At 34.9% G+C, this 14,521-nt stretch overlaps 1 protein-coding gene across 7 annotated transcripts in view; it reads left to right on the forward strand.

Moving 5' to 3' along the window:
- The window catches only part of VPS13B (vacuolar protein sorting 13 homolog B), a 786,697-nt gene that overhangs the window by 409,034 nt on the left and 363,142 nt on the right, over positions 1–14,521 (forward strand). For 5 of the 7 annotated variants that reach the window (XM_018058286.1, XM_018058288.1, XM_018058291.1 and 2 more), the window contains 2 exons: positions 11,674–11,845; positions 12,420–12,534. In XM_018058286.1, the coding sequence (XP_017913775.1) occupies positions 11,674–11,845; positions 12,420–12,534 (287 nt within the window). Of the gene's footprint in view, positions 1–11,673; positions 11,846–12,419; positions 12,535–14,338; positions 14,406–14,521 lie in introns of all 7 variants that reach the window. The other 2 variants (XR_001919125.1, XM_018058289.1) reach the window with 1 other exon arrangement.

The raw sequence follows: 14,521 nt of genomic DNA on the forward strand, positions 1-14,521 counted from the left end.
TATTATAGAAATATTCTTTGGTATTTGGAACTTTTGTTCAGTTGATATGGTTATATACTAGTTTCTTCCTCTTCCTTTAAGGAACTAGTAACTGGTTGATTGTCTTTCTTTTTAAAAATTTTTAATTTATTTTTGGCTGTGCTGGATCTTCACTGCTCTGCAAGCTTTTCTCTAGTTGTGGTGAACGGGGGCTACTCTCAAAATGTGGTTCTCAGGCTTCTCGTTGCAGTGGCTTCTCTTTTTGTGGAGCACGGGCTGTAGGGCACACAGGCTTCAGTAGCTCCCAGGCTCTAGAGCACAGGCTCAATAGTTGTTGCACAGGCTTAGTTGCTCTGCAGCATGTGGGATCTTCCTAGATCAGGGATCAAACCCGTGAATCCTGCATTCACAGACAGCTTTACCACTGAACCACCAGGGAGGCCCCTGATTTTCAAATACTAAGCTGATCTTGTGTCTGGAACAAACCCAAGTTGGCTGCGGTATAGTTTCTTTTTTATATCTTGATGGATCGTGTTTGTTAATATTTTATTTAGGGTTTGGGTTTGTATAGTCATCAGTGATACGGACCTTTAACTTTTCTTTTACATGAAAACTTTGTTGCATTTTGGTGTCATGACTGTGCTTTCTCATAAAATGATATGGGAAGTGTTCCCTCTTGTTTTACTTATCTACAGAAAATTTGTTTTGTGTAGAAATTCCACAGTCACTGTATGATAATCAACAAGGTAGTCAACAAGGTAATCCTACTTGAAAAGGCACTTGGGTACAACTCACCCCTTATCTAAACTGGGTCTTGCTGCTGCTGCTGCTAAGTCGCTTCAGTCATGTCCAACTCTGTGTGACCCCATGGACGGCAGCCCACTAGGCTCCTCTGTCCCTGGGATTCTCCAGGCTTAGTTAGGCATTATTTGCATATAGAAGAAGTTTTAGCTTAGAAGACTATTAGGAAAGAGGTAAGGACTGGATAGACAAAGGACGCTAATATCCTTAAAGGGAGTGAAAGTGAAAGTTGCTCAGTCGTGTCTGACTCTTTGTGACCCCATGGACCCAGGTCTCCCACATTGCAGGTGGATTCTTTACCAGCTGAGCCACAAGGGAAACCCAAGAACACTGGCGTGAGTAGCCTATCTCTTCTACAGCAGATTTTCCTGTCCTAGGAATCAAACCAGGGTCTCCTGCATTGCAGGCAGATTCTTTACCAGCTGAGCTATCAGGAAAGCCTTAAAGGGAGTATAGGTGCACATCTTGTTCCAGGTTTCCAACTCCAACAATGATACTGTTGTGTTCATAGAAAATTAATTTTATTTTGCTCATTGATAAAGTAATATTTAATGATCAAATATTTTTTATGCCACTCTAGTAACCCAGTCTGTATAAAATAAAACTAATGAACATATGTTCTACAAATGCTAAACAAATACACTGGTATTTTTTGATACTATGAGATTATGATTTTACGTCCCAGTTAAGATTTTTACATCACACTTTTTCTCTGGTAAAATATACAATGCAAAATTATCTTTTAAACCATTTTTAAGTGTACTGTTGTGTGACATTGAGTACATTCAGGTTGCTGTGCCACCATCACCATCAACCGTATCCAAAACTTAAAAAAAAATTTTCCCAACTGAAATGTGGTACCTGTCAAACAACAACTGTTCATTTTAACATTAAGTCTTTTGATTCATAAACATGGAACATTTATATGTGCATTTTAAAAATATTTTTTATTTCTTTTAGCAATACTTCGTACTCTTTCACTTCCTGGTTTATTCCTAAGTAGTTTACTCTTCTTGATGCTATTATAAATAGAGTTGTTTTATTCCCTTTCTGATACTCATTGTTATTCTATAAAAACACAGCTGACTTGTATGTTTGAGTTTGTATCTTGATGAGTATTAGTTTTAACAGTTTTTTTGTGGAGTTTTTAGGATTTTATACATACAAGGTCATGTTAATCAACAGAAATAATTCTGCTATTTCCTATCCAGTTTTGTTGCCTTTTACTTCTTTTTCATGCCTAATTACTCTGGCTAGGATTTTCAGTAATATATTGAATAAATATTTCACCTAACTTTTTCAATATTAGGTAATATTTTTTAAGTTGAACATAATTTTCTCTGTTGATAGTAATTTTGTGTGAAGGAAAACTTCTAGCAGGCTTCAGCTCTAAACACATTTTCTTCAAATAGCAAGAGATGTAATGAAAATTTGACACTTGTTTTTTCTATTTCTGTGTTGTGCATTTTATGCTATTTTTTTCGTCTGAAATAAATGTTAAGTCAAACATTATGAGCTAGAGGTAATTTACTTCTCCCTGAGAGGCTTACATTAACTGAGAAGAAACAATGTTAAATGATGATTATATTGTTTCAATACCATCCATACTTGATGTGGAGTATAAACTTTGCACTATCACTCTATTACCTATTGTCTTTGTTATCATAGCATGACCCTAATTTAAGCAACCAGTACCAACTTTGTACCCGTGGTATAGAGTAGCTTTGAAACTACTTAAAAGCTACTTAAAAGGTTCTTTAATATGTGGATGTTAAATGATTTACAAAATCAACTCATTTTGACTAAATGAAATCTGATTTATTATGATACAGGGCATAGAGATGTGTATATTCATTGTCACTATAAATATATTTTTATATAAATTCATAAAACAATATAATGAATTCATCTTTTCAGTTTTTTCTTTTGTTTTGAACATAATTCTTTTATCAGTTCAGTTCAGTAGCTCAGTTGTGTCCAACTCTTTGCGACGTCATGGACTGCAGCACGCCGGGCTTCCCTGTCTATCACCAACTTCTGGAGCTTACTCAAACTCATGTCCATCGAATCGCAGATGCCATCCAGCCATCTCATCTCCTGTCGCCCCCTTCTCCTCCTGCCTTCAATCTTTCCCAGCATCAGGGCCTTTTCAAATGAATCAGTTCTTCTCATCAGGGGGCCAAAGTATTGAAGTTTCACCTTCAGCATCCGTCCTTCCAGTGAATATTCAGGACTGATTTCATTTAGAATTGACGGGTTGGATCTCCGTGCTGTCCAAGGGTCTCTCGAGAGTCTTCTCCAACACTGCAGTTCAAAAGCATCCATTCTTCGGCGCTCAGCTTTCTTTATAGTCCAACTCTCACATCCATACAAGACTACTAGAAAAACGGTAGCTTTGACTAGACAGACCTTTGTTGGCAAAGTAATGCCTCTGCTTTTTAACATGCTGTCTAGGTTGGTCATAGCTTTTCTTCCAAGGAGCAAGCATCTTTTAATCTCATGGCTGCAGTCACCGTCTGCAGTGATTTGGGAGCCCAGAAAAATAGTCTCTCACTGTTTCCACTGTTTCCCTATCTATTTGCTATGAAATGATGGGACCAGATGCCATGATCTTAGTTTTCTGAATGTTGAGTTTTAAGCCAGGTTTTTCACTCTCCTCTTTCACTTTCGTCAAGAGGCTCTTTAGTTTTTCTTTGCTTTCTGCCATAAGGGTGGTGTCATCTGCATATCTGAGGTTATTGATATTTCTCCCAGCAATCTTGATTCCAGCTTGTGCTTCATCCAGTCCAGCATTTCGCATGATGTACTCTGCATATAAGTTAAATAAGCAGGGTGACAATATACAGCCTTGATGTACTCGTTTCCTGATTTGGAACCAGTCTGTTCCACGTCCAGTAAAATTCTTTTATATTATTTATCAAATCTGTTATCTGAATCTTGATAGGTTAATCGTACTGTTACATTTGTAACTCTTGCTGTTAGACTGTTTCTCTATGTGTTACGAGCTCTTCTATTCAGAGTTCTTCCACTAGTGGGACTTTAGGAAACTCTTTCATAGTGTTTGAGGGCCTGTTCCCCAATAGGGATTTCATGTCTTTCCTTCTCTGAGGGACTCCAAAGGCCATCACTAACCTGAGACCCTTTAATTATTAACTTCTTAGCTGGATGTTTTTTGAAACTTTTTTGTAGTATGAAGTCAAGCCCTCAAACCTATGTGTAACCCTGAGTTGTGTTTAAAGTCTCAAAGGTAACTTTTTTCCTACTACTTAGGCTAAGACAGATACTGCTGTTTGGGGGGAGGGGGTTCATTCTGTTTTTTCTAATTTCTTAAATTGGGTACTTAGCTTAATTTGCTGTTATTTAGTTGCTAAGTCCTGTCCATCTCTTTTTATGACTCACAGACTATAGCTTGCCATCCTCCTCTATCCATGGAATTTTCCAGGGAAGAATATACTGGAGTGGGTTGCATTTCCTTTTCCATTATATCTTCTCGACCCAGGGATCAAACTCATGTCTCCTGTATTGTCAGTTGGACTCTACCACTGAGCCACCAGGGAAGCCCCAAAGCATGCATTGACCTTTACTAGCAGATGAAATTAGTACTTTACCAATTAGTATTGATAATTTTTTTTTCATCAACAGGGTTCTTATGTGGCACACTGGTATAAGTAATAATGAAGCAGTCTGATTTTTTAAGCTCATATTCAGAATTGGCAAAGTTCGTTTCCCAGATTAGCACTTTAACTCACTTCTTTATACTTACTCATTTTAATGTAATGGACTCTCAGAAAAACATGGTTTCTCATAATTCAAGTTCTAAAAATACTAAACCAGCTGCTAAAGTCTTTCTTCCTTGAGTTGCCTTTTGTCAGAGAAACACGCAAATGGCAAGATGGAAAGGAGAATGGAAGAATGAAAGGAAGGGTTAGAGGGAGGGAATGAGGGAAGGAAAAGAGACGGAAGGGTAGGAGAAAGGGAGGAAAGCAACAGGCTGGCTCCAGAAATACAACTGCAGTTCAGAATAGAGAAAGAGAGTTGCTAGAGGGAGTTCACATAACATAAATATACATGCTATAATGGGCACGTATATGAAGTTTTATATATATAAAATAATGCCCACTGTTCAAACTGGTTTTAGAAAAGAAAGTTGTCCAAGGTCATAAAAGGGCTATCATACTTCAGTACCTTTTTTTTCATTATTCCATAAAATGATCATGCTAATATAGATGCGGATACTTAATAGCGTTCAGCATTTTTTCAAAAGTAAGCATTTAAGACTCAAGTTGTTTATCCTTAAAGAACTTTATAATATTGAATATTTAAATTGGAGGATGAATATGTACATAGTCATAATACATAGGTGGACTGGGAAATTTAGCCCATAACTTCATTACTGCTTCCCAGAGAAAATTCCTTATTACACAGAAGGGGGAGCAAATATTTGCTATATAACAAGATGTCCCTGGGACAGTAATTGTTACCATGGACCCAAAGTAAGACTTCACTTGTGTACTGGAAGAACGTACTTCAGTGTATTTCAGCTGGTTTAGGTTGTCAAAAATTTGTGTTCAGGAAGATGTTCAAAAACTATATAATCTGAAATATTATGCCATTTACGTTGCAAAATCAGTTCTGTTCAGTCACTCAGTCATGTCGGACTCTTTGAAGCCCCATGGACTGCAACACACCAGGCTTCCCTGTACATCACCAACTCCCAGAGCTTGCTTAAACTCATGTCCATCGAGTCAGTGATGTCATCCAACCATCTCATTATCTGTTGTCCCCTTCTCCTCCTGCCTTCAGTCTTTCCCAGCATCAGGGTCTTTTCCAATGAGTCAGTTCTTCACATCAGGTGGCCAAAGTATTGGAATTTCAGCTTCAGGATCAGTCCTTCCAATGCATATTCATGACTGATTTCCTTTAGGATTGACTGGTTGGATCTTCTTGCAGTCCAAGGGACTCTCAAGAGACTTCTCCAACACCCCAATAGTAAAAAGTGCCTTTAAAAGTGCTAGTATTTTGATAATTTGCTTTTAATGACAACCAGGCAGCACTGTGGTAAAGAGTCCTCCTGCTAACATCTCCAGGAGACACGGGGCATGCAGATTTGATCCCTGGATTAGAAAGATCTTCTGTGGAAGGAAATGGCAACCCACTCCAGTATTCCTGCCTGGAAAATCCCATGGGTAGAAAAGCCTGGTAGCCTACAGTCCATTGAGCCGCCAAGAGTTGGGCGCTACTGAGCGCGCACACACACGCACATACACACAAAGCAAATATACATGCAGTACACAAATACATATTCACATATTTCCCTTATAGAGTAAATACATAAACTATATTGGAAGGTGTCCTAATTATATAAAATGTTAATTTTGAATCTGACTTTTCAGGTTTTTCCGTGAAAGTGTAATAGGAAGGACAGCTATTATGATTAGGTATAGTTGGGAAGATCTTCTAGAGAAGGAAAAGGCAACCCACGCAGTATTCTTGCCTGGAAATCCCATGGACAGAGGCACCTGATAGGCTAGTCCATCAGGTTGCAAAAGAGTAGAACACAACTTAGCAACTAAACGACAACAAACATTGTGTTGATGAAATTAAATCTCTCCAATTAAGTTGTGATATTAGGCAAACCATTAAGCATTTTTAAAGAAACAATTTTGAAGCTTTAGAAAAATATGGAATGCTGAATAAATGCTAGACTATTGATTTTAGAGTTCAACAAAGGTAAAAATTGACAGATAAACAACTAATGTTGAAATCTTAGGGTCATATAAAAATTTGAATTGCATGTTTTAATTGATTCTGGAATTAAAATTACTTCAGCAGCCTAGTTCTTGAAAAAAATCCAGCATGATCTATATTGTATACCATGGTATATAGCCAATAAGTCAATATTTTATAATAACTTTAAATGGTGTATAATCTATAAAATATTGAATCACTATATTGTATATCTGAAAATAATATAGTATTATAAATCAACTGTACTTCAATTTTTTATATATATATATATATATATTTCCAGAAAAAAATCCATCATGAAGTGATCCATAGACTCCAGTAATTATTTAAAATGCATTTATTGTCAGTTAAATCCAAAGTGAAAATTTGGGCTGGGGGCACAAAATGATTGATGGTGATCTAAAGGTACAAATTTCCAGTTATAAAATAAATAAGCTATAGTGATGTAATGTACACTGTGGTAACTGTATTTAATAATACTGTATTGAATATTTGAAAGTTATAGATCATAAAAGTTCTCATCACAAGAAAAATAATTCATGACTGTGAAAATGGATTATAACAGGATTTACTGTAGTCATTTCACAGTGTATATATAAACATAGAATCATTATGTTGTATACCTGAAAATTTTATTATTATATGTCAGTGTATCTCCAAAAAACAAAAAGAGAGAGAAGTTGTTTGGTATCAACTAATACAGCGAAACTATTGTCAGTTTTTCAGTTATTTAAGTGCAGGTAACATAAGCAGTAATCTACCTCCAACTACTATTTTTGACAAACTTTTAGAAAGGAAATTTAGTTTGAACATTTTTACTCAAGTACTATTTTAAGAATGTCTCGTAGTTTTAAATTTCTTCCTCATAATAAACTTATTTCATTAAATGTTTGTCTTTAAATGATTTTATCTTCACATTAGGATGAAAATGTTATTTAAAATGTAGGAATTCTAGCATTTTTAATGTCATCTAATTAATTGAATAAGGCAATACATATAGCAGGTTATTGTTCAGCCTTCGCATGTAAATCAGCACAATAGTTTGTTGTTAATGCTTTTGTCGTTTCAAAATAATCATGCCAGAAGATGTCGCTAGCTCTTGCTGTCCTGTCTGACTCTTTGTGACCCCATAGACTGTAGCCTGCAAGGCTCCTCCATCCATAAGATTTTCCAAGCAAGAATACTGGAATGGGTTGCCATTTCCTCCTCCAGGGGATCTTCCTGACCCAGGGATCGAACCCATATCTTCTGCATTGCAGGTGGATTCTTTACCACTGAGTTACGGGAAGTCCTAGAAGATGTCTCTAAGTTTTCAATTGTTGGCTTATTTTTTAAAATTAAAATAGTTTTCTTTTATATATATAACCTATTAATCTGAGGTCACCTTATATTTGTTGTGCTTATTTATAATATATATCTGTATATTTACATTTCTAATTAATTATTTGCATTCCAAAAATGTATAAAGTTTAAAAAACACTAAGGTATTTCTGTCTCAGTTCAGTTCAGTTCAGTTCAGTTGCTCAGTCGTGTCCGACTGTTTGTGACCCCATGAATCGCAGCATGCCAGGCCTCCCTGTCCATCACCATCTCCCGGAGTTCACTCAGACTCACGTCCATCGAGTCCGTGATGCCATCCAGCCATCTCATCTTGGGTCGTCCCCTTCTCCTCCTGCCCCCAGTCCCTCCCAGCATCAGAGTCTTTTCCAGTGAGTCAACTCTTCGCATGAGGTGGCCAAAGTACTGGAGTTTCAGCTTTAGCATCATTCCTTTCAAAGAAATCCCAGGGTTGATCTCCTTCAGAATGGATTGGTTGGATCTCCTTGCAGTCCAGGGGACTCTCAAGAGTCTTCTCCAACAACACAGTTCAAATGCATCTAAGTAGGGTCAAAACTACTATTATTTTTAAATTATTTTGACTGTAAAGAATTCACTATAAATGAATCAGGCTTAAAAAAGCTCACTCCTAACAATTGTTTGTATTAAGTAGAAGAGAAGTATTTGATTGTATGATCCTGTGATGACTTATACGTTAAACACTGAGCCGTTCTTTTTATGGTGAAACATTGATAATGAGCAATATACTTTTCAGTGGATATAGTCCTAGCCTCCTGAATCCTGATCTGAATGCTAGTGGAGGAACAAATGCGAGTGACAGGCTTAAGTACTGAGCTTAAGACAGTTAATGTTTCCTACCCTTCTCGTTGGAATGATGAGAGCCTAAGTAGTGGAAACCACAGCAGGCCACTCTGTACCCTTGACTTAAGTACAACCAACAGTGGAAGTGTTTAGCCCTTTGGGAAGTTTTGTGACTGAACACAAATGCTGGAGTTATTTTGATAAGAGAGCCGCAGTGTAGCCAAAAGTCTGATCATCCCTGAGCTCTGAAACAGGCCAAGGATGAAGAGCTGAAGCGTTTGCTCTTCCAGATGAACAAAGATAAATTCAGCTAGCAAAATAAACTCAGTATTTTGGTCAATTTGCAACAAAATGGTGAAAGTATTGAACTGTATATTTTAAACCTTGGCATAAAGACCTGTGGGAAAATAGTCAGCATCTCCAATTCTGGCTCAGTTTTTGCTGTACATTTAGAAATTGAGCAGAAAATGAATGCATAGACATATTAACAATACCACACAAAATGTTGTAAATCCAAAATGAAAACTGAAACTACATGAAGAAGAAACTCTCTCTTAGGAGCGCTTGCTTATTGAATTTGAAGCCACAGTTTTCTTAGCGTTCCTGCTCAATATACTTAGTAGTGTTAAAAATTAAGGTCTTGTTGATTTGAGATGTTTTTATTCCCCCTATAATTTCCATTCTTGAGGTTATAATGTTCTTCTGAGTGTTGGAGGGAGAATTTAATCTGTGAGTTCCGCTTAAAGAACCAATTCATAGAGAAAGGCATAGTGACTACATTATGTAGTCTTTTACTGAATTTGACTTTGTAAAATGTATCTTTGGGATTAGTTTGCGCTTTTCATTAGATGTTGTGTTACTTTAGACAGCTAATGAAAAATCTGCGTTTGTGTATAGCTTCTCAAATTCTAGAAATTTCAGTTTTAGTAGATTTAGGACCACTTATTTTGGGGAAAATGTTTAGATGAAAACATCACCAGCAATGAGCAGTTTGCTTTTCTTGGTGTAATTGTACAAATAATGATTATAATGTCTTCAGATGTTAAGACTATAATTTTCTGTCACACTAAATCACAAGACACTATTGCTTTGCTGTGCTTGGTGCCTGGTAAACATTTGCCTGTTGTTTTGTGAAAATCTTCTCTATTTGATCTCCTTTCAGAGATTCAAGGAAATTGAATTTTCTTCTGATTGAAAGTTGTTGTAGAACTGAGGTCAAGGGAAAAACTTTATATAGGTGGTCACTATACCTGCATAGAGGTCATGTCTGTGGTAACAAACATAGGGTCATTGGTTTTTTAAGTTTTACTTGTCTCTTCTCTTAGGGGCTGTCTAATGCCTTGGCTAAGAGATTAGTGGCTTCTGCTCCAAAAAACTACCCATAAAAAGAAGTGTTTTTGTATTGTCTTCTATTAAACGTTAAGGGATGTTTTGTGCTGATAGTTCACTACTGGTCATGAATCGTTAGCATTGGAAGTGAGTATTTTTTTGAGACACTCGAAGCATCAACTAAGTATTATAGATTGAATGTTTATGGCAAAGGAAATGTGCTGAAGTTATAAATGTGACAGAATGAGAAGGGCAAGAAGGTATAGCATACCAAATTCTAGAGGATTGTATCAGTTTCTAAAGTGGTCCACTTGATGGTGATAATCGTACATGCTATTTGTGAATTATGCATTATGTGTAATCACTTTTCCTTCATGTTCTTATTTAATCATAACTGAGAGATAAATATCATTCTAATAACCATTTTGAAGTGGTGGATAACGAATTCTGAGAGGTCAAATTACATGACTAGTGTCCAAAGTCCTTATCCTAGTGCATCATGTTGCCTGCCAAACTAAGCTTAAGTGCATATAATGAGTATTTAAATATATATACATCTTTAAGCAAGCATGCTATGGTGTATTTGATCAGTTCACAGAGAATGGGTTTAGCTTATCAAGTTGTTTTGAATGTTTTCAATGGACAGCAAGGTTGGGATTTAAAAAACCTAAATCCTTAATTAGGTAATCCATGAGTAATCGCTGTCTCAGGCACTGTCTCTTCCTACCTTTGAGACTGAACCTGTTTATCTTCAAACAAGGATTTATTTTCATCTGTTGAAAAGATTAAAAAAAAAATACCACCCAACAGACCTTTTTCAGAAAGTTTGTTAGTACCAAATTTAGGACCTTATACATAACTGGAATTCATTATGTATTTGTTGAATTGAATAAGCTTATGTTCTCTACCTCTAATTAAGAGCCTTCTAACCACATCAGTCATTTAAAAAATCTGGCATTGAATCTGCTAACTTTTAAAACTCCTCTTACTACTAAACTATGTGAGGCATGATGCATGCTTTGCTGTTTTTTAAATCATGCTAATTATGCTATATTTTTCTATGATTGTCATAGATTCATACATAAATGCGCCATAGTAGGGGTAGACAGACATTTTAATGGCAAGATAGTAAATATTGTAGGCTTTGCGGATCATAGCATCTCTAAAGCAACTACATGTCTCTGCTAAACAGTAGTCATAGGCAATAGATAAATGAGTGATGTGACTGTGAGGTAGTTAAACTTTATTTCCAAAAATAGAGCCAGATTTGGCCCTTGGCTATAGCTATTCTATAAGAAAATATTCATTAGTATGATCCTAACTTGTTTAGAGGAATCTGGAATGGCATGCATGTACACTGAAACTATGAAAATGATATGATTAGTCTATGTTTGTATTATTGGCATTATATATAAGCACTTAGATGATTTGCATTATCATATAAATTATAAGGAATAATTACAGATGGTAAATTTTTATTTATTTATATTTATATAAATATTTATTATTTATACACTTTAACATTTAATATTATATAAATATTTATGTTTATATCAATATAAATATAAACATTATTGTTTATTTATGTGTATATTTATTTATATTTACTTAAATGGTAAATTTTTTCTTATATTTAGTCAAGTTAAAAACTATTGTTGTTGTTATTTCTTATCCCAGGGAGATTCTGTACAAGCTGTTGATGATTCACCATTCTCAGATTCTGTTACCTTGGAACAGACGACAAGTAACATCGGTGGATCCAGTGGTCGTGTTAGTCTGTGGATGCAGTGGGTGCTCCCCAAGATTACTATAAAGCTCTTTGCTCCAGATCCTGACAATAAAGGCATAGGTATAGGGTTACTTTTCTACTCTACAGATAAAATATTAAACACCGTTTTTAGAAGAAATTGGAGAACTTGTTTTATTTAATCATTGTCATTTAAATCAAACATCATTAGATCTAATTCAAGTGATTTCTATTAGCAGTACTAACGTGGTGCCTATCTTACCTCAATTCTGTCTTGTTTGTATTAAAATTCACTCCAAAAGCCATGAGGTAATTTTTTTTTTTAATTGTGGTAAAAGTCACCAATATAAAACATATTATTTTAACCGTATTTGTACTTTCTTCAGTGGTCATATCACTGAAAATATTGCAGAGATTGTTGACTGATACTAGATGTAATACTTCATGCATTAACTAGTATTTCCCTTATTTTGAAATAAGTATCCTATCTTTATTTTGATGCATATATTAATATTAATTTTGCTAGTTATTATAAAATTTTATGTGGTTAATGAACAGAAACTGTCAGTCCCTCTGTACATGTCAAGGATATATATGGCAACGTTAAATGTAAAATTGAAAGTTTTTATGTTGATTGTGAGCCCTATACTAATTTAGTATTTGCTTCCTCTTGCAGAACTTTGTATGGTCAGTGAACTAGAAGATCTCAGTGCTTCAATAGATGTCCAGGATGTGTACACCAAAGTGAAATGTAAAATAGAAAGTTTCAATATTGATCACTATAGAAGCAAGTAAGTAATAAATAATGAATATGGGAAAAACTATTTTCTTTGACCAAAGTCTATGAAAGAATTTTAAAATTTTTATTTGATTAGTTATTTTAAAAAATATTGTAGATGTTCCCAAAGATGGTTCTTAACAGGTATATTAATTTTACTTAGTATCATTCATATATGGAATATAATAAAGTTTTATTTTATAAGAGGGCAAATCTGTTCCTAAATATCCACCTTGTCATATTAAATGAAATAAGCTGCTTTCACTAATCACTTCACAGTTTGTTGTGCGTGTTGTATATTTGCTAAGATGCCTAGGACACAGCTAATGGCTTTGGTTTTTGCTGTGCACTCCTCACCCACTCCCTATACCATTATAGAAGTGGAGCAGCTTCTCACGTTCCTTACAACTCTGAGGACTTCTTAACTCACAGAAGATTAATATACCTGTGGTATCAATAGATGTTCCTATAACCATATTTTTCCTTCCTAATAAATTTCTACCAAAAGGAGATTAAGTATGATTTTTTTTATAATATTGAATGATGGTAGTAAAAAAATAAAGTTTTAGATATTTCCATAAAGATATATATATAACAGTTTATCATCAATTTTTCCCAAATAAAAATACAGATGCCTTTGGGGTTTTTTTGGTTTACAATACTACCCTGGAATTTTTTTTTTAATAATTGAAATATGATTCATACACTGTAAAACTCACATGTAGTTTTTAAAAAATGTTTTCTAAACAACATCATATATTCATTTTCATAGTATTTTGGAAAAGAAGCAGCCTTAAAGTCCTTTTTTCCCCTGGATTCTTATTTATTCACCAACAATTAGTGTCTGCAAAAGTACACATGTTTCTGTACCTTTATCGATACATTATATACTCTAAAAACCAAAGTCTTTTTAAAGAGATTTCTAATTCTACATTTAAAACATTTGATTTTTCATTCTTTATTATGTATATCATTTATGTAAATAACTATCAACTCTGTCAAAGCCAAAAATTGTGTCAAAATTGTGATGGTCAAAATATTTTGCTGGGTATATATTAAGACCTGTTATAATAGTATTATTTTCCCAAGTATATGATAATTGTTTCTGTTGGAGTAACAGTGAATCAGTGATAGATTTTCGATAATGGGGTGGTTCAGTTCCTTTTGAATGGTATATCTCCATATCAAAATGATCCTAGCAAATATATGTGAATTTTATTTTATTGCTGAAATAATTTCTTATGTGAATATTACCATTTATGTTATAGATTATCAATGATTTTGCTGTTAATTTTATGTAAGTTTTAAATATTTAGTTTATTCATTTTAATCAAAATGTTTATTAAGTGTGTATTATATCCCAAGCACTATACTAAGCACTAGGGATATAGTGCTCAGCAATAATAGGCATAAAACATACCCTTATGGACCTTAGAGTCACATGTGCTCATGCTCAGTTGCTCAGTCATGTCCAACTCTGCGACACCATGATCTGTAGTCCACTAGGCTCCTCTGTCCATGGGATTCTCCAGGCAAGAATAATGGAGTCTAAGCCACAAGGGGAGCCCAGAGTCACATGAATGAGATAGAAAAATAACCTTGGTAAATATATAATTTACCATTAAGACAGGTGCTCTCTGCAGAACTACCAGGGTGTGGTGCTAATGTGAATTGTTCTATTGATTGCTTTGTCAGTTTCACGTTTTAGTTCAGTGTAGTACTGTTTACATCATTATGACTTGAAATAGTTATATATGCTCAATGTCTTAACTCAGAAAAATTGAAGAGAACAGATAAGGTGAACTTATGTTTTCCAGGCCAGGGGAAGGTTGGCAGTCAGGACATTTTGAAGGAGTATTTCTACAGTGCAAAGAAAAACCTGTGGTGAGACTCATTTAGTAATTATGACTTTTTAAAAATATATTATAAACTGTTTATCTTTGTTCTTTCATGCAGTAGGACTAATGGTTATAAGAATTAGAGCTCAGCAAATTCTTTTT

Source organism: Capra hircus, chromosome 14 (assembly GCF_001704415.2).
Source record: "Capra hircus breed San Clemente chromosome 14, ASM170441v1, whole genome shotgun sequence".
NCBI lineage: Eukaryota > Metazoa > Chordata > Mammalia > Artiodactyla > Bovidae > Capra > Capra hircus.